The sequence below is a fragment of the Misgurnus anguillicaudatus genome, chromosome 7, assembly GCF_027580225.2.
Source record: "Misgurnus anguillicaudatus chromosome 7, ASM2758022v2, whole genome shotgun sequence".
NCBI classification, from domain to species: Eukaryota; Metazoa; Chordata; class Actinopteri; order Cypriniformes; family Cobitidae; genus Misgurnus; species Misgurnus anguillicaudatus.
In genome coordinates this window covers 35,737,963-35,763,627 of record NC_073343.2, presented here as the reverse complement: position 1 = coordinate 35,763,627, position 25,665 = coordinate 35,737,963, and the positions used below count along the sequence as shown (strand labels likewise).

Sequence of the window (25,665 nt, the reverse complement as noted above, 5' to 3'; positions counted from 1 at the left end):
TATTTCAACACTGAATGATGCAAGAAAAGATATTTAGATGAAAATGAAGTCAACTTTTAGGAATACTTTACACTCTCTTCAATCTTTTATGTCATCATCATGCAGGCCATTACTGCATTAGTGTTTCTATCAGGTCCTGTAGGTGACACTTGAAAGCCCTGTTAGCATTTCTCACTGTGTTTGTACGCCCCCCTTTCTCTCGCCCAGAGATGGGGGTCATGCAAGTGGAACAGTAAACACCATAATAAGGATTCAGGGTAAAGTCGTCTCTCAGCAGGGTACTGATGGGTTCGGGAAGTAAAGCGTCACATTTCCTGCCCAGCGTGAAGCTCTCGTGAGGCGTCTCTGTGTACTCGTGCGGTGGGCCGTGACTCCCACTGAATTCTCCACAGCACCGGCTCACTTACAGCACCAAACGCAGCTCGACGCCTCCGCGTAACCTAATGAGAGATGAAGAACCTACACAGAAGAAGAACCTGCTACACCACACCAGACATCACTACAATAAACACACTGACACTGGACCAGCTGTGCTATGCTTTTACACATGAATTTTTTTACTATCACCTTCCTAACTTTACTTTAAAACTAAAATATTAATTTGTGTGATATCAAGTCAATATCAGCTGTATGTGAATGTAAATGTGAGGAACTTTCAAATGAAGTCCAAGCTAAAAAACAAAAGAGTCTCTGATCTATCAGACTGAAGTTTAACTTTACCTGAACTCTTCATTAACACACAAACAGCACATCTGACTCCAATTAACCCTGAAAACTCCATCACACAGCCCATTACAGACATTAGGAACGCATCACAGCTTACAGACAGACACAAACATGCTGTTATTATCACATCTTACACCTGAGCAACAACTCCATCAATGTTTGATCCGTAAATCAACAAAACGTCAAGCAGAAAATAATGTGTGATGTGTAAACACTTAAAAATACTTCTGTGCTGTATAAACTCTGTGTGCTTCTGCTGATCTCTGATCAGATCCTGCAAACCTGACGGTCGTGCAGCTTAACTACTAAAATGACTTTCTCACTTAGTATTTTTGTCTTGTTTTCAGTACAAATATCTATGAATTCTTAAATCAAGATGCACTTTCTTGATGAGCAAAACAACCTAAGAAAATCAATCTAGTATTAGACATGAATTTCTGCTTAAAACGAGCAAAAAAAAATCTGCCCAACTTTTTTCTTAAACACTTTTTTCAATGTTTTGTCTAAAAACTAGATTTATTTTCTTAGGTCTTAGAAAATGCATCTTGATTGAAGAATTTTTAGATATTTTTACTGAAAACAAGACAAAAATCTTAAGTAAGAAAAGTAAGATTTTTTTGCAGTGTAATCTAGAACTGCCCCTTAAAGATGATCCTAAACCTTAAAAGCTTGACTCACTTTGATGGTATAAAAATCTCTTATGTGCAGGTCACTACAGGCTGATTATTAATGTCTTGTTAACATGTTTATTGAAGTTAAACTCGGTCTGTTTTTAATGATGAATAATACTGTAGTAACTCATTGATGGCCTTTTGACTCAGGAGTGAATTTTTGATATTTGAACTCTCAATAATCTTCATTATTCAGAGGTAATCAATAGAAGTGTTGAAGAGCTGATTGGATGAGGAACAGATCTCATGAGCCATATGGAGGCACAGATCAGAGAGGCAGACGTGAGGAGGAGGGGGGGGCAGATAAGCTCAGAAGAGCTCCAGGGGGCAGGAGGGTGAATTAGGGGCTCGGAGGACGACATCTGCCTCTGCGCCGAGCTCCATATCATTACAGTCGTACACCATTCTCACAATATCAACTTTTCATGAGCTGCTAAAGAGCAGCGACGTCTAATCCCGTGAGTTTGCTTTGAGGGAAAGATCTCACAGCGGATCTAAACGCAAGACTCTTACAAATCAACAGTTTATACTCAGAAGAAGACTTTCATTCATTAGCATTTTAATCCGAGACATGTAAAGACTTCAGAGGATTAAAATGCTTAAAAAAACCATTAAATAATAAAGCAATGGAGACTATCCAGAAACAAAGATGTTTATAAAAGGATTAGGATAATATCGTGTTAGGTCCATTAACTTTACACTCCTGCAGTGTTATCTGAATAATTCAGCTGGCCTATTGTTGTGTTTCATCTTCACATATGATAAAGAAAAAGCATAGTTGGACTTTGGTAAACATCAATCAGACGATGACCACTGGTATAAATCTGGCAGTTCTCATTCAGAAGAAGCTTCATTGTGAACCAAAGGTAAAGTAAACAGATAAAAGACTCATAGTACAGTACAGTACAGTATATCACCAGATCATAACCTACCTGGACATTATGTAGTTTCCTGCTCCAGGCAGCCGTGACGGTGGGGATATATTTACGTTGTGTGACGTATATGTGAGCCTGCATCACGTGATTTAATGTCAGGGTGGACTTCACAGCGCACAGGACTTTCTCCATATGACTGAAGCAAAGCAAAGCCTGAAGATCCACCGACCCGCTCACCAGCTGCATGGTGCAGGGTACCAGAGCGATCTGACCCGCACAAAACACGACCTCGTCCAGCTGAAAGAAACACAATGACACACATTAAACTTGATGCGTTCACAGCTACACAAATAACAACATCAAGTTAACAAAAAAGTCTTTAATAAAACCTGAGAAACTTTTCAGCCCTAATGAAGTACAAAGCAAATAAGAAACCTCCCTGTTAATTATAGCGTATAACATACCTAACCTTATTTATTATTCATTAGTCGCAAAGCTTAGTTTCTAGCCTGTTTGTGGAAAGTGTTATAAAGTGTGATTATTTCTGTCATGGAAAAAGATGCGATTCATTACGGTTATTAAAGTGTTTGTGTTGAAGAGCACAGCATCAATTAATGTGCTGCACCTTCATTGTTATTTTATCACCTGTAGTTCTGGTTTCACACCGGCACTGAAGAACAAATCATCTGCATTAATAACAACCTGATAATTAGCTGGGAATCCAGAAGTCTCTCTCCTGGATAATCCTACGGCTAAAAATACACCCAACCAACCACATCGGGTATGCAGAAAACACTGTGGCATTTAAGGGTCAGGTCCTCCGGGACGAACGGATCAAAGCGGTCATCGCTCTGTGTCTGCAGGTGATAATTGAAGCTGTGCAACGATGTTTAGCGTGCGGTGATCAGAGCTGACAAAATCTATTGATACACGGCTATGGCATTTCTAAAGAAGATTACCAGAGTAAACCCGGACCCATGGCATCAATGTCAATGCAGCGCTCCACATGAGACCTCCACGTGTAGATGGCATCATAACACAACGCAAAAGATTTATAATGACTGTAAGTGTAGTTTGGATTTGATTATGCCCACAATATGCATTGAATTTTCACATCCTTTATTGCTTTGCATCAGATGTTGTATCAGTACGCCTGAAAAGGTTTGCACTAATGATCAGGTTTGTAAGATGTCGTAGCGTGCATGCGCATGAAGCCAACATCTAAACGTTTATAAGAAGCTAAATGACGGCTGGATATTCTGCTTTACGCTTTTACTGCCGCATAGAAAAATCAGCATTTTACGAAAGAACAGATCAACAAAAACGGCTTTGCTGGGGGGAGGAAACAGTCACATCCATTTCCATAATCGTATGGGTTTCTTATGATTCTCTGCTCCTGGGTTCACTTGTCAACTTTGATGAATCTTCAACAGCTGCCCGGACCGCTCCGAATTACCGGGACGGCAGCGGAGGCAGGGGGTGGGCTCACGGCTTTCAAATGGCAGATCAATCAACGCATCATTTACCTGCGAGCGTTATTTGGCAAAGGCAGAACGCGATCCATCTATGCCTACACACGTGTATCATCCAGACGTCAAGAACAAATCGTCGCTGGCGTTCCAGTTATGAGCCATCAACTGCCATCAGACCTTTTGCTCCGAATCCCCGATCGGGCGCGACGCGCAGAGAAAAGCCAGCCTTCAAACGGCCGGGGTCTCAGAAAAGGCAGAGATTTTATTGATTTGAATTTCAAAAGCCACCAGGGCGAGACCTCTCGACTATTCTAATATTTAAAGTATGAAACAGGTGTGCGGTGATCAATTATTAAGAGCTTGGCTCAGGTGACTTTGGGTTGGTTGGGGAGCGCTGTGTGTAACTGCAGACACGAGGAGATCTGGGAAATCTGATTTACATAAAATTAACAGTTCAAAAGAACAACTTCACACACACCAATCAAACCTGTTAATTGACTGTCAATGAATATACAACACAACTACATTATTCATAGTTTGAGCTGACATGGACGACAGTCCAATTTGCATGGCCGTCCAAAATCTGATCAACAACTACGATGCTGCATGCATTTTTAATAGAGTCGACAAAGGCTATTAATATTCAGTGGGGTCAAAACACAGTGCCTTTCATTTAACTCTTTATATCCAGCAAGCGTTTTACAAAACCTCAACTTTTAAGAACCTCAAGTCTGGGGATAAAAACCAAACTCTCTTCTGTCAGTGTTTCTGCGCTCACGTGTCGTTTCAGAGTCGTCCTGTATCAGACAGTCGGCAAAAGAAAAACCTGCTGAATATTTCTGCCGCTCTTTGCCATTAAAACCCTTCATTTATATTTCACCCTGCCAGATCACAAAATGTTGCCATAAGTTTAAAAAAATCAACTAAAAACTCTTTGCTTGACAAATTGATATTGACTGCAGACACCTCTTCTATCTTAAATAAAAAAAACTCTTTCTCTCTCGACAGGTAAATGCACATTTGAACCCAAATCACACAGAAAAATAACATACAGTATGTGTATCAAAGCATTTAATGTTGTTCATTAGAAACTTGGCAGAAGAACGTGGAGAAGATTTGTTGTGAATATAAATGACACAAACGCTTCAGGACACAGAGAATGTAGCACGTATAGATCAAACGGGGGCCCCAGTTTAATATTTTATAAAATACTTTATCATAAAATCTGTGAAAATAAACCTAAATAAGGCTACTAAGCAACAGCACTAGATTGTATCAATTAATAAGTTTTGTTTAATTCAAACTGTAAGTTTTGTAATGTTTTATGTCATGAAGGGATGCAGGGGGGCACACGACAGAAAAGATGACTTCTACTGTAGTCTTTATTTTAAATTGCAGCTCTTTTATTAAATATGCGTATCACGTGATCAATGTGTCTTATTTTTGAAAGGGCTAATAATGAGGCTATGGGCATGAAGAAGTTTGTTTTTCTCAAGCGTGCATCATGGTGAAAGTTCACGCAGTGAATCTGAATGATGGGAGATCTCTGTGGGAGCCTCCACGCTGAAGATGTCATTTCACAACACATGGCCAGCATTTTAATTGTCGACAAGTTCAATCTCTGAGGTACAAGAATCTCATTTGTGTTTGTGTTTTTAGCTCTGGCAGCGAGGTGACCTTAAAGATGCGCTGCTGTTATTTTTGGCAGTAGACGGGTAAAGTGACCTGATATTGATGAAGAGTCAGACTGGCTTGCTGTGGTCAAGGACACAGGGAGGAGAAGCGTCCTCAGGTATGCTAATGGACCAACATCCCTACTGAATCCTCATGCATAATTGATCCCATGGAGATCCAGATTTAAACAGCATACATGATACTAGTTCAGACTGAGCCAACCGGATATGAACCCATGTCACGGTAGGATTACATTCTAGTTCTAGGTGAGAAGATTCTCAAATCAAGCACCAACTTTGTTGAACGGATTGGTTATTTATTCGGTCGATCTTTTGGTGGTTAATCATGTGGTCATGATGGCAAAATAACAGGTGACCAAAGCATCTGAAAGAAGCGCAGCTCCACGAGTCAACGATCAATCACTGTTGTTTCACACAAACACTTGAGCACAGACCTGATCAATATGATGTGCAGATGTGTTTCGTTTGACAGTACATGGGTTGGCGATGGACGATGAGAGATGAGCTGGCGCTGATATTTGCCCCCAGGAAACGCTGCTTCTTCAACACCCGACGCCCAAGAGAAGCTCGGCACAGCTCACACTAAAGGCCGCTTGATGTCTCTTCTCTGAATTTTTATTTGCTTGTGCCGAGCTGTCACAGGAAATCAGTGTAACTTCAACAGAGATAGAAATAGCTACATGAAATTCACAAAGGAAAAAAGCAAACGTGGAGTCTGGCACGCTCTCCTCTCCTCTCCTTCAAAAGATCAAATAAAATATGCAATAAAAGTCCAAAGTAATTCTGACAGACCGTAAGACGCGAGAGCAGATGAGCTGGTGTCCGTGTAAACTTCCATCACCGACAGGGACGTCGGGCCCCCCTTCCCCGAACCTTCCCGGCCATCTGACCCCGACATGCCCAGAAACGCCTGCATGAGTACCGCTGTCACGTCAGCTTTTGTCAGCGTTATGCTGATTATTTGTCTGTATCTATCGGCTGTTTGGAACGGAAGCAAGGTCAGATGGTGCTCTTCGCATATTACCCACAATGCAATGCATCAAAAACACAAACTTTCATATTTACATTGTTAGACACCATATTTGTTTACAATTCATGTACATATTCAAATATACAAGAAATGTTGTCATGCGTTTAGGGCAGCGTAACACCGTCAGATGTGCTGTTTAAAGACAAGAAAGGAGAAGGGGAGGGGGGCGTTTTTAGTCTTTGTAGAAAAAAAGTGCCCCGTCTTGCTGCTTCTTTGACAAATTGGTTGTGAGGCTTTTTTGACTGATGCACATACCGCAAAAAATCACGTCTGCCGCGGTTCCCCCGTGACCTGCCCGCGGGACACCGCAGTGTGTGTCACTCGATCAAACCGGATCTTTCCAGGACAATGCAAATTATGACAAATTCCATCATACCGCATTATGCCCTTTCCTGCTAATCTCCCTAATTCGAGAGAATGGGAAGATTTGGCCGTTTCGGCCGAGGGGCGAGATGTCGGACTGAATGATGCTACAACCTTCAGCGGCATCTCTCCCTTTAAAAAACATAAACGGCCGGAGAACAGCTCCGCTGGACTCAATGCAGGCGGGACTGCGGTCCAGATGATGTTTTGCCGTGGTTTTAGTGGTTTAGTTTCTTCCAGACGGCCAGGGGCACGTCAAGACGAGTCACGTCACGCGAGCGGCACGAGGTGCTGTGGCCTATAAGGCCGTCGTATGGTAAAATCCCAGCTGCCTGGACACACAGAGGACAAACCTGCAGCACAGCGCTTACAGCAAAACAACAACCTGCAGGACATTTAAACATTACACACACACACACACACACACACACAGACACACACACATGCAGTTACTCATGCTGGTCAACAGAGGGCAGTATGACTACAGGAAAAACACGGAGATCCTCTTTTTCTACCAGTATACTTATTTTATATGTGTTTAAAGAGAACTGAATATTAACTCTACTTATCCACAGAAAGCTGCTAACTAACTAAAATAATTAATAAAAGTTATTATATAAAAAAGTGTATTATATAAAAGTAATTTATATTTTCATGAATCTTATTTAAAACAGTTTATCATCTATTAGAGTCACAGTATTTTTACCTCTGTTATCACTTAACTAAAGGCACAGAGATAAAAATGAAAATGTTAATGATTAAAAAAGGTTAGTTTTATAGACCATGAACATTTTGTAGTACTGTGAGATGATTTTTATAGTAATGAAGCATCTTCAAATGAACAATAATAATATTTAAATGGTGTATTTATACATGGCGCTTCAACTACCTGTAATTTATGCAGATTTAAATAATACATATAAAAAAAATTCTTAGCCACTATTACAGTACTGAGATAAAGGATTTGACATAATAAGAAATACATTTTTCTCTGTATTAGGTTAAAGAGATTATTTTTAGGGTGGGGTTGGGGATTGCTTAACTATCATGGAAATAAAGTTTTAATGCAAGATATCAGACATTTAATTTCTTCATGAAAAACACAATAAATGATTGGGCTAAATGGGATCTGGACACACACACAGCCAGCGATTTTTAATGGCTGTAAGTAAATGAAGACAAACTGTAAGGTCTGTCTGTTGCAACAGTAATGTTTCAGAAGTTTGTGTTTATTTACTATAAATGATCACATATAGAGAATTCATGAGATGAAAGAGAGAAACTCATTTGTAATCTCTGGCTCTTCTGTTTGGCCGCGTGTCAGTGTCTGTCCCATCAAACACAGGCGTACGGGAACAGAGCCCTCGTTACCATAGCAATACAACCACCGTACCGCTCTCCTCCTCTTCTAGATGATGATCAATTCAGACAAGCACTCACTGGCTTCTCTTCTCATATATATTATTCGCTTTTATAGTACACAGCCATTCACCATATCAGACCATCTCATGGACACAAGTTACAATGACCTTCCCACGTGCACAACATATACATCAGGTTTATGAACAGATACTGCCTAAAACATACACACACATCATTATCAGCATCATTTTATAACTTGAATGTAGGTACACGTGAAAATCTCATGCACTACATGACACTGATATGCAGTCATTAGGTACCATATTGTTAGTACTGTTGACCATACTAACCACAGACACATTAAACCCAGTGCTGGGATTGTGTTTGTAAATGTTGATACAGTAGATGATGGGTCAGACTCAAGCACCAATAATACATGATGACTATTCAGAGACAATCAGGATCAGTTGTCAGGGCGAGCACATTAATGAAGGGTCGAGAGCACCGGCGCGTGGGCGAGACACAGGAAGCCTATTCGCTCTGACAGATCCAGTTCGTCCAGTACGATCTCCCAGTACAAGCTCATACCAGTGGAAACAAGCGGTGAACAACACATCTCACACAACGACCGACTGATGTCACAGCAGGTCACACAACAACCTCAGAAAACATCTCCAGATTCCTGCTTCAGACCGACTCATGTCTGTCTCATGACTGTAATGAATGTTTTGGGCTGATTTTAAATGTTTTGGGTAATGAATGTTGAGGGAAATGACGACTCGTAATGAGATAAACTGCACTAAGTCTCATCTCATCCTTTCAGATTCAGTGATGTACACTACACACAGATCAGGATGATGGAAATAAATGAATGGTGCTGCATGTGGGCTCAGTAAAGATCTGAATCTGACTGAACTGAACTGAGAGATGGAGTTGTGTCAATCAGATGATGATGATGACATTATTAAATTGTTTATTATTTGGTCAGTTTGTGACGACTCAAACGACAGACTGAGATGAATCTGATGCTGTCATTGGTGCTGATTATAGTATCATTTATTATTAAGTAATAAAATTCACCCGTCTATTACATTATTGGTAAGGGTGTTACAATATATGGATACGGATCGATACATTACTTCAATTTCTAACAATACGATGAATCGATGCCACACATAAAATATTAATATGAGGTGTCTTTATTATGACACCCTCTGTGTCCTCATTTTTTGACGTAACGTCCATCTATGTATTTCCGCCACTGCGTGCATTTGTGTTTATTTTCGTGTGTTTGTATCAGCAGTGAATGCAATGCAGCAACAAAGCGGTTGTAGCAGCGAAAACACAGCGAAAGAGACAGAAGATATTGTGACTGCTATCGGAAATAAATCATGGGTTTGAAAATATTTGGAAAATATTTGTATTTGGAAAATGGATTAAACAGATTTGGCAGAAACCTTTGCCAACACCGGCTGAAACACTGAAGACTTTGACTGTTGCCATCATCAGCTTGATTTTGTGTGACATTTTCCCTCTCATTATTATCTTTCTTTATTTTTTTTTTTTTTCTTAGTTTGTTGTTGTAAATGTCCCAATTGGGACAGCCTTTTTCAAAAAGTTTAATTAAACGTTCATGTTATATTTATTGCATTCATAAGTTAGTTAGTAAAAATGTAACTGCTTCACTAGGCTCATAACATTAAAGTATTTATAAATTAAATCGAATTGTAATTGCCCCGAAGAAACAGCCAATGCATCGGCAAATATTGTATAGATAACAGACACTGTATTGTATAGCAATAAACTGATTTACAACCTAATTATTGGTATGTGTAAATACATGTGATTGATGATCCCTCCTTGTGTTAGGAAAATATATTGTTCATAATAAATATTAATGTTGCCAAAACCCTTAAAACATCAATTGAACATGTTTTCAGCTTTCATCGTCCATCTCTGAACAAAGCAGATTTTTCTCCGTCCCGTCCCGCGCTCTCCGTTAGGCTGATCATGGGTTCTTTATTAGAGCCGATAGCATTCCTGCATTGTTTCAGAGTCGCTCTGCTCCTCTCGCCTCCGGCACTTCACATTACCAAGGCATTATTTCACGCCTGCATGCCTCTTTTATCAACTGCTTCTGAAGTAATGTTAATAGACTAGAAAATTGAGACGTTTATGAAGTATAGGCGGTGTTTATGAAAAAATCCATAAAACATGACAAGGGTGAGGTGAGATAAAAGCGCCGTTTTAATAGATTAGGGCAAAGAGAGACGACGGCAGACGATGACTGACACCTTCACTCCAGATTCTGTGTCACTCATTTAGTTCCGTTACAAACAGAAGTGAAATCTCAGTCAAGCGTCACAGACTCATTATCTTCTTCTGATAATTGAAGTGGCTTTCACAAACAAACAAACAGAGACACACACACACACACACACACACACGGTTTATGAAGGAATATGATCTTATATGAGGGAAAACCATACAGATCTTAATTGCTGGACTGCTTATATATTTACTGTAAATCACCGTTTATAGATGAAATGAAAAGACGTTAATTTACATGAAATCTTGTATGAGGTTCAGTATGAAGAGAGATTATGAGCATGTGTTCGGGTCTGATTCCAGAATATTCTCATTGTTTTAACAGATTTAACACACTTACTGTAAGAAGATTATTGAAATGTTCCTGCGGCGGAGGTCTCTGCGTTCTCGTTGACGCTAATTGTGGGCGTCAGATTCCGATTTTTACCATTTACAAAATCCAATGCAAATCTAATTGCCGGGCCACTGGAACTTCATACAGAATAGAGGAGTGTTGAGGAGTGGGCGTATTCCCCAAACTGGGACTAACACAACTACATCTCTTCCCTGTGGATGTTAAATTGGATTATTTAAGCGGGCTTCCCGGGCGAGGTCTCGGGGTAGCACGCTCGTTACAATTCAGCAGCGCGGCGTGTGCCGGGGTTTTACAATTTGTTTAGGGATTCTATTATGATGATGGGATGCCTGGAGTTCTCAGTCACTCTTCCAAAGGGAGTTTAGGGAACAGCAAATATTAAATCACAAAAGGTGCGGCGACACGCAATTTACAACTCCCGCTGTTAGCTACGACTTCGGTTAATGAAGGGTCAATTCTAGCCATCTGCCAACACGCCAGCTTAATCGTCTGTTATGAAAGAAAATTGATTTTTTTTTCACTTCACGTGGAAAAATGTTTCTTTCATTCTCGTGCGAGCGATTACGTGTACGACTATAGGAGAAAGTGTAAAATCCTAACAAAGGAGTTGTTAACGTAACGTTAAATATCGTTCCATCGTACCTCCTTTAATTCATATGACAGATCCTTAGAAATGTCCTGTACCTAAATATTTTGCTGTTAAATGAAAGTCCTAATGATAAAAAGTAAATTACATTTGCATAAATATTGAAAAAGAAGCAGAAGAAGAAATGAAGCAGAAGTACAGTGGAATTTATCTTAAGGCTGAACAACGTCTGTCACACGGCCAGATTTCCTCATTAAAAATATCTGGACTATTATGTTAAACGTGACCTCGACGCTCAAGCTAATAAACGCTGAAACTGAGAAAATGAAAACACACACACAGCGTCTGATGGTTAATTTCATCTAAATGATGGTGAAATGTGTTCACAGCCCAAAGCTACAGAAACACAAACACAAAGGTTAACCAATTTCCTAAATCAGAAGTGATAAGAAGCGTTCACAACTCTATAATGACAACATATTCTCAACAATTTAATTTAAAGATTTCCTGATTGTTAGGAATATTAAATATATCAAACACTTAGCATAAATGAGGCACAAAATAAAGCTTTAATGTGGCTTGTTTTTTTTCAGGAAAGATGCTTCAGAAAATGCTAATTATCAACCCCACAAAGTCAAAATTATTTGGTTTTTTTACATGTAGAGTTTTCATTTCACAGACACGTTTATCCAAAGTGATTTCCAATTGAAGAAGCATTGGACATTGTGATTGAAGAGGCAAGACTAGTCATAGATAAACAATAATATATTAATGAAGCTAATGAAAGTATTTTTATATATAATATTATAGTACAGTAGTCACATCAATGACTGTTATAGAGGATTTGCCGCTCATTAACTGAACACAGATGACAGGAGGAAACATAAACTCATTTATCATTTTAACATATCAATAAATATAAACTTTATTGTCTATACTTTATGGTCAGATCTATTACACTATGGGGCAGTTTCCTGGACAGGGATTAGACTAGTCCTAGACTAAAATAAATGTAAGATCTGTCCAAACTCAAAACAACTTGTACTGTCATATCTTAAAATACAACAGTGCCCTTCGTTTTGACTCAGAATGCACACAATTTAGTAAGGGATGTTTGTTAAAACTAGTTATATTTCCTAATTAAACTAAGGCCTAGTCCTGATTTAAGATAATCGGTGTCCAGGAAACCACCCCATAAATGTTATGGTTATGTTTTCTCTCTCTCTCTCTCTGTGTGTGTGTGTGTACATGTGGACCTTGAGCTGCGTATGCCACGCTAACCGAGATGGTAGACAGAAACGACAGAGGCAATCGTGATCGGCTAATGACATTAATTTTTACGTAAACAAACACACATGAACACTGCAGCAATATACCGCAAAAAAAATAAAATAAATAAAAAACATACTGAGGTCATTGTCACTTATCGTGCAGTAAGTCGATATAGTCATTATTGCAATAGGGTTGTAATTTTTATTGTTCAGCAATAAACTTTAAATAAGAGGTGAAGTCATTGGGTTGCAGATCTAAATGAAGCACAGCAGGAAAATGTTGCTTTTTAGTAATCAATGAACTTATCTTTCCTATAAAGAAAGTTTTTCAAAAACATCCCAGAATATCTCTGTTAACTGTAAATATGAAAACTCTCTCTTGTTTTACTCATCTTACCGTCGTCACATGTACTGTATATAAATGTAAGGAATAATTGACGACGGGCTGTTAAATTATTTAAAACTAATGCAGACCCAAGGTGGTAATGTGGCACAATGCGAAGTAGAGTAGGCCTAAGACCAGGGCCCGGTTGCATAAAGCACCTTATGTGTAATTTTCCCTTAAGTTCACCCTTATGTCTCCCTTAAACTTAAGGGTGTTGCAGAAAAAACCCTTAAGTTTTTTCTGTTGCATCTCTATGGCAACAATAGTATTTTATAAAGACAAACCTGGGTCGCTGTCATGAAACACTTAACGATTACTTTTACCTAAGAGAACCGTTTAAGGAATTATACTGCATGCAACACCCTTTAATTATTCTCTTAGTTAAGGGGAATTTACCCCTTAAGTGTCATACTTAAGGGAAAAACTAAAGGTGCTTTATGCAACCGGGCCCTGGGGTTTGCATTATTTCCAAATAATTCAAAGAACCAAAGTCAATTTTTCCTCTTATACCAAAGACATTACTCTTTCAGACATTACAGACATTGATCTGGTGGTTGTTTTAAGATATTTGACAGGTCAGGTGTGCATTTATTAAAAAAACAAAATGCTTTCATGTTGTCTTCTTATATGGGTCTCAACATGGTGAATCTCCAAAAAGCACAAACATCTATGATGAAAGTCCTTCAGTGGGTGACAGGATAACTCTGTGTTGATGGGTCTGCACCATACAAACATCTAAACACATTCTGGGAAACTGTTAAGATGTCCACATGCTAACTTCTGATTTTAATTGGATTTAAGAAGGAATGAGCGATTATTTTTGGGCAGGTGCAGGAAACCCCAGAGAAGGGACACAGGCAGACAGATAAACGGGAAACATCATCAGTGGAAAATTCTCATTACGGGTGCGTGGCGGGGGGTGACGCGGGCACAGCGAGGGGGTAATTATATCAATATGGGAAACTGTCTACACTTTTCCAATTTAACAAACGTAACGTGGCGGCGCGCCTGTCAGACGTGATGGGATGCAGAAAGCGCATTACCCGTGATTGAAATGTTGAACTTATGACGTTACACACACCGCGTGCTATTTCAACACAGATTTACATAAAGTGAAATCACGCTTATAATGCTGTATATTAACATGTTGTGAGGATCTGACCAAATATCTGACGCACCTGCCAACGGTGGAATCGCCAATCATAAATATCCATCTATTAAACTATATTTCAAACAGATCTGAATCTCTCACATGAACTACAACTGCACACCGTTAATATAATCTCAAATACTCTTTAACATCAAACGCAACACACAAAGATGAACTGACTCTCTTCGACTTGGAAATGATGAACTGATCTGTGCACCGTCTGTCCTAGCAGATAGATTTAAAGGTGCTGTCGAATGTAAAGCTGTATTTATGTAGACATAGGTGAATGATAAGAGTTGTGTAGAAGTTAAAGACATATCATGATCTTCAAACACGATTGTTTCTTTCTTCTTATGTAAACCTTATGTGTGCAGAAGACCGCTGGAAAACAGACCAATCTCAACATAACGCCAACTTTGACCCTAACCCTTACAGTTCAGATGTACGGCCCAACGCTAATGCTATATGCTAGTTAATGCTATATGTTACCGTTTAGGTTGAAGTTCTACTATTGACGTTACAATTACATTTTGCAGGTCCATACTGAAAAAACACAAACTTACCACTCAGAAACATCCATTAACTACAGAATAATTCAAAGGACCAGAGTCAATTATTCCTCTTATAGCACAGTTACCACAAACATTGATCTGGTGCCTATTTTTAGGACATTTGACAGGTCAGGTGTGCAGCCATTTTGCAGCCAATCAGAATAAAGCATTCAACAGACCCATAGTATAACAATCTCCAAACAATTGATTATTCCTCAAAATCTGTATCTTCATCTTATACAGACTCAAACATAAGATCTGTTTACACACACACAGAGCTTCTGAAGGAGAAACAGCCAATCAGAGCAGAGCTCAACATTATTATTCATGACCCCTTCAAATAAGGTAATAATAGACCATTTCATTTTAAAGACAAATCCTAGGGTTATAAATGGACATGAAAAACTGACTCTGGATCATTTTTGCACTTAATAAAGACACAAATCTTCTGTGTAGATATCAAAGAACAATTTAACAGATTATTAACATGCATTCTTTGGCACCTTTAAAGAGTTTTATCTCATTCGTGATGGAGTAAACAATAACACAGATTGTCTACTGAACTGACATTGTTATATCCAGACCAGTTTAATCATCTTTAGATATCAAGCAGACACAGTATGTGACGTAAAGGGTCGTACCTGCACAGCCTGACTGTAGGGGCCAATGTTGGCCGGGGCCCAATGAGACAAACTCTGGACATGAAGTCTTTCTCTCTGAAGCAATCTCTCATCATCCTCACAGTGATGAAGAAGAACGTCCACTCTCAGAAGCTGGTGGAGAGGCAGCGGGACCTGAACGCAGACCCTGAATGACACGACATGACACAATGAAGATGACATCGGTTTATCTTCAGTAAAAGCAGCGTGTAGAGCGTGACTGACCTCGCTGGTGGTTTGTGTTTGAAGAAGCTGCAGTACACCGAGTTGATCTGACTGAAGTTCTTCATATCGCTCACATACAGATGAACCAAAACAACATGATTCAACAGCAAACCTCTCTCCTCTAGTTCACCTACACAACACACACACACACACACACACACACACACACACACAGTCTCAGTTGATCTTAACTTTAGCATTGGATATAAATATGATATTCCTCTGTCAGACATGTTTATGCAAACCTGTATACATTTAAAATGTTTCTGTGCTGAAGATCAATGCAAAGCACATTACTGTTCCACGCATTGTAAACAACAATAGCAGCGCTCTGAATACACACAGAATCCTAGTTTACTTATCTACTTTGTACTTTTGATGGCATTGATTAATCTGTGGTGGTTTTCTGTGGAGGGGAAGAAACGTAAGTCACTCGGGCGAAGGAAAATTGCCGGCTGTTGCTTGTTCTTACACAAGAGCATGAAGCTTCTGTCATGCTAACACATTGACCTCATGGGATCTTATGAAAATCTTTCCATTATTTTACTTGAATAATGGAACCAAAGGACCAAAACATTTTACTGCTGATCGCTGTGGAAATGCAATGACAGTGTTCTTAATATGACAAGTAAACGTTTTGATTAATGCCATTTATGTTTAATCAGTGTATACCACTAGTCAACTAAATGAATATAACATGGCAACGATAAATGCACATTTATATATTAATTTAATAGATTAAAAGCATTTAAAAAAAGTATTGCATTTATTTCCTTAAGCCATTTCCTGGAGCTTCATGTGTGTGGTTCTTCGTCTGCAGCGCATATTGCGTTTATGCACAAGAGCGCCCTCTGGCTTTTGGATGTAGCGGCATTTCACCGCAATTCACTGAGAAGCATAGCAAGCATCATCTGGCGATATATCGGTGCACCCCTACAAATGAGGAACCTTTTTGGGGTTATAATGTTTACAGCGGCGCTGAAACGCGTTCTGATGGAGTACCGGTAGCACACTTGCGGGAAACCTGCCGTCTCTCTTAACTTTCAAACACCACTACAACCTGAATGGATGCTCGTAATTGTGATAGGGGCGGGGCCCAAATAATCCTGACACAGAATTGTGGAAAAACTGTTTAATGGTTTAACTCCACAATTCAGTACCACATAGTTCACAGTCTTTGTAACGTGTTTCAGCAATACATTTATAACATTTATTATGGTGTTAAGAAACTATTCGCAGACTTTAACTCATCATGGACACTGCCTAAAATCCTCCCACCAAATAAACAACTTAATTGTAAAATAGTCTTATCATTTCAAATTGAATTATATTAAAATGACACATTATATTAAACATAATTGGTAGTAAAGCACAGAAACGAACTCACATTTCAGCATCTATGACTACAGATTAAACATGAGCTTTCTTATCTCTTATTCAAATACTTTAGCTATAGATACACAAAATGTAAAAGCGAGGAAACAAAGTTTGTTTCTCCTCTCGGACTCTCGTGTGTCAGCGCTCTTCACGCGGTTTGATCGCACAAAGAGCGAGTCATTAAATATTAACTTGTTTAATATTGTCTCAGCGCTGTGAAGACTGTTTTGTGAACTAAGGCAAAAACCATTAAATATGCGTTTCATCTTTAGCTGCGCTCCCTCTTCAGAGTTTTCTCTTTAAAAGTTCTGCGGGCGATAAAAACAGCCACACATGCATGCGTACGACCGTGTTTTTTTGAAGTAACGGTTTCATTCTCCAACTTTAATTTGAAGTCCAATGATGAAGGATGACACGCGCTCCGCTTGCAACGCTCCCAAAACCAGACAGTGTGCACAAACGGCTCCGCCGCACCTCTTGAACTGCATTTTGAGGGCAAATGAAAGCGTGTTTGAAACGAAGGACTGTTTGCAGTCTGTCTGTTTGATCCACCAGCAACTATACACTCAGTTCTTCACAACCCCGACCGACAAACTCGGCCTGGAGCTCAGATAACACACAGACTCAAACACACACACACAGATATGAAAATGGATATTCATACTTTCCAGAAGTGTGAAAACGTGCCGGGTTTGACTGTGGACGTCTGCGTGCCGCCCCGTCAGTCCAGTTATCCACTGGTAACCCATTGAGCTCCTGGATGAGATTGAAGCCTGACGCTCTTTAACAGAACAAACACACACCGTCTTAACATTCACTGTGTCTTTAATAAAATCCCAGGAGACCTCAGGGAATTATATATAAATCTACCTTTGCCATATTCAACATTCTTTAAAAAATATCCCAACAACTTAATCACCTCCATGATTGTCTAAGATGTTGATGTCTTTCTTTGTTCAGTGGAGAAGAAAATTAAGTTTTATAAAGAAAACATTTCAGGATTTTTCTCCATATATTGGACTTTAGTGGACCTCAACAGTTTACAGTTTCAATGCAGCTTCAAAGGCTCTAAACAATCCCAACCGAGACATAAGAGTCTTATCTAGCAAAACCAATATCATAAAAAAACATGTACTTTTTAAACACAACTTTTCATCTTGCACTAGTGGTGTGATGCACATCAAAAGGTCACGCATGAAGTATATGGAGAAAAATCCTGGAATGTTTTCCTTAAAACACTTAATTTCATCTCGACTGAACAAAGAAAGACATCTTGGATGACATGAAGGTGAGTAAATTATTGGGATATTTTTATGAAAGTGGAGTAATCCTTTAATATAATAAAGACATTGGCAACAACAGTATGATATTTACACTAAGGCTGCAGTCACACCAAAAGCGTTTATGGCAGTTGCAGGCGCCTTTTTTGAATGATATTCTATGGGCAGGGCGCGTTTGCGCGCTGTTTATGCGCGCCGAGCGGTTTTATGCCGCCTGCCGCGCACACATTTTTGAAGGAGTGCTGAGAGCGGAGAAGCGCCCGACGTCATTCGTGTCTTCCATTGTCCAATCGAATGAGGGGAGAGGCGGGCCTTACGTTGTGGTGAGGGAAGTTTACAGTTGCTTTGAAGAACCGGACTCCACTCGCTCACTCTCTCCTGCGTGTTTGTGCACCTCTCATCCTCAAACAAGGTCAGAGCAAGCGCCCTCTTTTTAAAGTTTCTGCTAATATGACAGTTAACAGCAAAAGAGCGCTCACGCTTCAATGTTTGATTGACAGGACAGCTGACTCGGTGGTTGCTTAGCAATATGAGAGGCCGCGTCGCACTGCTCTTTTTTAAAAGGGGCAGTGCGTCGCGCCTTGCGTTTGCAAGCGTTTAAGGCGCTTTTGGTGTGACTGGCCCCTCAGTGTGTTAAACCGTATCAATATTTATATCAGTGCTGTTCAGGGGACACCACGTGCCACTTTATAAGTGAAGAGTTTGGTTTCAAAACGAGATAACAACGTTTTTAAAATCTTTGTCAAAAGTTGTTTATTATTATTATTATTAAGTTGTCATGTTTTTATTGTGCTGTATTTTTAGTTATGAAGGCTTAAATCAAAACAAACTAGCTGCCGTTATCTGGTTTTGGAACCAATATCTTCATTTGTACTGATAAATAAAATAATATAAATAAAGTTCTGCAAAGTGTTTTACAGTAACTACTGGATATATTCAAGTGTTTTGTTGTGTAATATTGTGAAGAGGATTAAAAGGATAAATGAGTAAAAATGTGAAGTGAGTTTCTCACCCAGCTCATCATGACAGCAGCTCACAGTGTTTGATGAAAACTCTTCCAGATCATCTGAACATCCACCAGAATATTCCAGCTCTTCCTTTATCCCATCTATGGTGTTTAGGCAAGAACATCTACTGAGAGCCATCGGCCGACTGTCAGGGTCCTTTCAGATGAAACACACATCTGACTCAAACACAAGTCAATCACCAGAGGAAGCTTTTATTTTATACTGTAGATAAGTGGTCTCAAACTCCCGGCCCGCGGGCCATTTGCGGCCCGCCCTCCCTCTCTCTGTGGCCCGCGTCACCTATCAAAAATATAACATAATCCGGCCCACAGAAAGATTTGTATTCACTTTGTTTTATATTCGTTTGATTTTTGATTTAAACGTTCAAGTGTTCGTTCACATGTCGCGTCTAACAACGCGCTAAAACGAGTCAAAGCATTACTTCCCAAAGTGCTCGGGAGTGGAAGTTGCGCTCCGTGTCGTGAGTCCCGTAAGCAGCCATTAACCGTGCGCTGCGTATGTTGAGGATAACGGAACGCGTGATCGGATTTTAATTCCTCAACTGAACCTCGTGTCAATCATATCATTGTCACCATGCGATCAATTAATCTGGTCGGGACTTTGTAGTGTTTGTCCAGAGAAGATTTGTTACTTCTGGGTGGATACTCAGCTGTTGCTCAGAGAAGATTGAGCTGCGGTGGGGTTAGTTCACATCAAGTTACATCATCTAATGGAGACACCCACATATGGAGGTAGTAATGCAACACATTTTAAACTACAGATAAGAAAAGAGCCATCAAAGTGCCCAGGTTAAGAAAAGAGAAAAGATGAGGAGAAATGTACAGAAGATAAAAGTATGTATACTGCGATATATAATGAAGTATAATATATTATTATGTAGCTTGCTATGCAATTACACATATAGCAGTATTATTATTGTTTTCTGTCCAACTAGCTTAAATAACATGGACTACCCATTCAAAAGTTATGGGATCACTTTCACTTATTAATATTTTCCCACATATAATAGCAAATTCATTAGAACTGAAATAACAAAAAACATAATGAAGTCAATACTATGACTGAAAACAACCCAAAACACTTAACTTTACTAGTGGTAATTTTTTATAATAGTTTATAAATGTATACAGGAATTAAATTTGTTAGTTTAGTGCAAGGTTTTAATAGGTCTTAGTTAAGATAAGGTTAAGAAAAGATTTACTTAGGCTACTCTTATAAAATCATGTATATTAAAAAGATAAAACCACTGCTTATATATTTTCAAGTATTATTATACATTAAATCATAGAAATTAAACATGACATTTACAGAAATATTGTACTTTTTTGAACGTTAAAATAGCTCTGCGGCCCCCCGATGAAATGTCTGTCCTAGAAATGGCCCCAAGCCAGTTTGAGTTTAAGACCCCTGCTGTAGATAAATAAACACACAGTTCTGATAAATGTCTTCATTGTCCTGCTGTCATCTGCTGTTAGCTGTATGATCATTTAATTCATTATACTTCAGAGGAAGAGCATTCATTCAGGACAAGCCTTTTAAACTGGCACTAACACCAGTATAAAGTTAACATCAGTAACGAACACTGACAGTATTCACTAACTAACTAACTAACTAACTACTGCTAGTTAAACTTTAAAAACATGAAGTATATATAATTATAAAGCACATATGACTCATCTGTAGTCATGTTTCTATTCCTCAGCAGACACATGACAGCTGATGATGTCTGACGGTGTCACTGACGTCTAAACTGATTTGAGGCGCAGCAGTGAAGCGGACAGATTTTCAATGATTTCTGAATGATCACCTGTATCATGATTGGCTGAAGAAAGCTGAACTCTGACCTCATGTTTGACTTCCGTGTGCATGTGTGTAAAGCGCAGGTAACCCACAGGAGCAAAGGCATCGGCCGAGTGAATGATAGTTTCCATAGAGTCAATGACAATCTTCTTTTTAAACAGTGGACAGTCAGTGGTAAAGGTCTCATATTCACCCCCTTCACCGCAGATATGAACTCCATACTTCTGTGAAAGCTGAATAATACAATATCATTAATCACTGTAATCACTCAATGGCAACCAAAACACTTTAGTCTTGAACAATTACTTGAGGAAAGTGAGATTACTGCAAACCTCCTCATTCAGGACTTTGTCATCTCTCGACTGGACTATTGCAATGCACTGAATGTGAATGAATGACACCTTCACGATATCACTTTTCTGCTCATTTCCTCACTGCTGGTATGATCTTTCAAACTCTCAATATTTAAAAAACACATCCTCTTCATTTATTTATCTCTATATATTCAATAAACCCTCTCTCAGCAGGCAGGTTTGGTCTTAAGCAGTTGTTGAATCTTCACAGATAAATGGCTTGTACAGTAAGATGTGTTGGATTCAAGCGTCTGCTAAAGGTCAACTGTAGAATAAATACACGGATGTGTGTTCAACAGTTTAAAGTTGATCAATGTTTGGTTTTAACCTTCACGTGATACTGAAGTTTCTGCACTGGTGTCTGAATCATTATTTTTAATAATAATAATAATAATAATAATAATAATAATAGTAGTGTCCCCTCTGGCCGAATCACAGCCATGATGATAGAGATCGATGTCACACTCCTCCTATTACATCATTATAGAGAAAGCAGAAGAATACTGAAGGTTGAAGTTTTTGTGCTGACCTCTTGCAGATAAGACTCCATCTGTGCCAGGGACTTTCCTAAATGTTTCTCTGGATCCAGTCCTGATAGATAAACACACAACACAACAAACTCAACACACGTGTGTCTGATGTACACAGATCTGTGTCCTGAATGTTATCTCCAGATCTCTTCTAAACAAAACAACAGTTTGTCTCTCATTGTTTCTCATGTAATTCATTGCTCAGAGTCTATTCTCACTGATGAACAATAGATCTTAGTGTTCACATTGGCATTTGTAACAGTGAACCAAACCTAAAGGCATAAGGATAAAGTCACACCCTGATTGATCAGCTTTGGTAACTTAAAACAGCGCTGTGCGCTAAGCTAAATGCACTCATTGAATACATGTAGATATGAGGGTATTGTCACCCACAGAAAACTCATGAAGAGCTTATAAAACGTTTAAAAGAATCAAAACAGAAACATGAATTCATTCCTTCATATGCGGTCCTTACCCATGTTAACAAATTTGGTGTTTTTTGGGGTCACATCTTATCACTTCTTGTTTTTGGTTTGTTTAGATTTCTTAGGTGTGTGTTACATTTTAGTGGAACCGCATAAGATTGTGTTTGAAAGAGGACTGAGATCCGCCTTTTCAGCTGTATCGCTCTGGTTGTTTGATGCGCACCAAGGTTTGGATGGCAGTGTTCACACTTACTTAAATGAACCGCACCATCTGAGCGATTACACTGTTTTAATCAAACCAAATCTGCCATAATGTGTAAACACATTTTAAAAACTGATAGATAGTTTGATTTCCAGTTAATGATAAACTTATTTGTCCCTTTTTATTTAAAATGCAATAAGTTGAGAAATGAAAGTGTGCCAAAGTGATTGATTATTAAATTCCAAACTAGATTTTTTTTGGCATTTTATATTTGTTACATTTTAGTTCCGTTTCTTCTCTCATAGTTTTCATGAAAAACAACATGGCATTTGTGCTTTTATTATATTTATATCCTAGGTCAATAAAAGTGCCACACATAACACAACTACATTTGACAAAATCTCATCTGCACATCCCACATACATCAAAAGGTTACCAACTACACTCGTCACTTACTTCAAAGCACCAACCCACATAACCCAAACCCATATTCACTAGTACAGTCAAGCATTGTGTGGTGAAGGGAATGCTTTTTCTAGCCTAACCTCAGAGGTCAGTACCCTAACCACAAGCCCCGCTGGAGTAAATGCTTAAATACAGAACGCATGTTTACATAGTCACACACTGAAATGGCAAACTGTGCTCAGAACTGCAGGGGATCAATGGAGCCTGTCAGTGGGGAGTAAGAGCGGGCCCAATACCCGTGCCTGGAGAACACCGCTCATAATTAAGTGAGAGAATATCCAATCGTCTGCTCTCATGTTAACCCCTCACAAATATAACAGGGAGAACGGCATTAAAATTCAATCCTATTTTAATATCCTTTTAATAAGTCATGCATTTTTAACAAATTATAATTATTGACTTTAAACTGCTAAGAGGCTGTCTGTTTTATGTAACGTTCATTACCATCTTTATTTCAAAGATTAAAGCGCAGTTAGGGTACAAGATACAAGAAGAACATACAATGCAGGAAGCTTAAAGAGTAAAGACTGATTCATTTCAATGCCTTTGGGTTGTGTCTCTGCCCAGTTCCCTATGACGTTAAAGCCCTTCATCCACTAAATATTAATATGCTTATGACATCTGTGATACACTCATGAGGTCACACATTAAAATGCAACTTATCAACTGCATTTCTGTATAACTCTGCAAAACCGATTTCTTTTTGATGTTCCCAATGTTTTATGGTGAATTCTGTGGATGGGAGGATTTCTATGCTCCCTATGAATATTCAGAGCACTGGAGTGATTTTGACCAACTTTAGAAATGACAAACTATCTAAGCAGTGTACGTACTTAAACCAGGAGGTGGATTGAGACAAAGTCTCTGTTTCACAAACCACCAAATTCGACAGCTGTAAAAATACTGAACATCTGAGGTAGTGCATACAAAACTTTGTGTTTCACCCCTAACAAAAGAGCACGAAATCATTTAATGACGGAAAGCCGCAGTCATCGACAGGTCCGTCCTCGGCTCTCATTTACATGATGGCCATGACATTCGGTCCTCGGCACCTGTTTTACTACCTGACCTAAAGCTAATTAGCTGAACCCCTTACGGCACATTAAACACAAATAAGCCCGGTCCAGGCTCAATTCATCTGCCGAGTGTCTGTTCTCACTGCCCTTTACACAAGCAGAGTGCTACTGAAGCCCACAGGAACCATAAACCTGCGAAAAGCCTTTAACTCATTATTATCCTATAAAACTGAAATTTAATCCATTGAACTTTTAAGGCAGTGAACTGTACAAAAATGGATTTTAAAGTTCTGCATTAGATTTCATGGGCTTCAAATTAAAGCATTTTAGGTCAAACCGATCTCTTGTAAAAAAGCCACTTCTGAAACACAAAAGCATATGGTACTGTACATAGTCCTTCTGTTAGCGATATAACCAGCATACTGTTGGGTTAGTTAAGGTTATGCTGCTGCACATCAACCTGCATTTCCCTCCTCTGATAATGCATATGTTTTATATATGTTAAAAGAGATGTGGTAAGAAAAATCCGGCAGTTTGCAAAACACAAAACAGCAACATTCATCAGTTATTGTCTGATCACTCTTTAAAATATTTCCTGCTATATTAACCAATACAGACACACAAATCCAGCTCATCACTGCAAATGAAGTAAAAGCAACGGTGAAAGACGACTTTCAGTCCTACAGAATTAACCTGTGACACTCGGGTGATCCTAACATATACCTGTATCCCAACACACAGCAACAGGCCTAAAAACACACACAGGCCAAAACTGAATATTCTCTGTTACACACATGTCCTGCTTTGCTTTTATAAACCTTTGTGCAAATCAGCTGTGTGGATTTAGATACATTTATTCATATCAACACTTTAAATGTGTTTGAACTCAACCGCAGGAAGGTGGATTCAGCTGCACCGTATTAGATATGAATTAGTCATAAATATTTTAACAGAAAACACTGAAGCAAGATCTTATATAAGAGATTTCATTGCAAATGCACAAAAATGTAAAGAAGTGAAGCGTCCATCATCAGTGAGTCTCCAGCATCTCTGCCTGCCTACATGTTTAATTTGAAATAAATCGGCTTCTGAACATAAGAGCACAGACTGCAGATAGCGCTGAGAGACGAAGAGATTTGTGAAGGTTGGTATGGATCTGAGAAGCACAGACTGACAGCCAGACTTTAATCTCTCCCTTCAGACGGGAACGCTGGGAAAATTGGATTCATGTTGGGAAACATTTTAGCTTTTAAATGGATGAAATAAGCATCTAATGCTGGAAGGCGAGCGCGTTCATCCTTTGAACAATACTCTCTAAGACCTGAGCAGAAACAAAAGCGCTGTGATATCACCTGATCTCTGAGGTTTCAGCAGAAAACTAAAGGTGTGACAACAGACATGAGATGAGATTAAAGACACTTATCTAAAACTCAACACCTGCATGAGGAATAATAGCCGTACGGCCGATGCAATTCAGATTTGATCT

At 39.1% G+C, this 25,665-nt stretch overlaps 1 protein-coding gene across 3 annotated transcripts in view; it reads right to left on the bottom strand.

Moving 5' to 3' along the window:
• dph6 (diphthamine biosynthesis 6) overlaps positions 1–25,665 on the bottom strand; it is a 49,746-nt gene that overhangs the window by 7,897 nt on the left and 16,184 nt on the right. The window contains exons 6-12 of one of the 3 annotated variants that reach the window (XM_055171813.2): positions 22,071–22,132; positions 21,233–21,421; positions 19,373–19,523; positions 17,745–17,861; positions 15,704–15,833; positions 15,461–15,626; positions 2,330–2,569 (exon numbers count right to left, since the gene is read on the bottom strand). In XM_055171813.2, the coding sequence (XP_055027788.2) occupies positions 2,330–2,569; positions 15,461–15,626; positions 15,704–15,833; positions 17,745–17,861; positions 19,373–19,523; positions 21,233–21,421; positions 22,071–22,132 (1,055 nt within the window). Of the gene's footprint in view, positions 1–2,329; positions 2,570–15,460; positions 15,627–15,703; positions 15,834–17,744; positions 17,862–19,372; positions 19,524–21,195; positions 21,422–22,070; positions 22,133–25,665 lie in introns of those variants that run through there. The other 2 variants (XM_073869814.1, XM_055171814.2) reach the window with 2 other exon arrangements.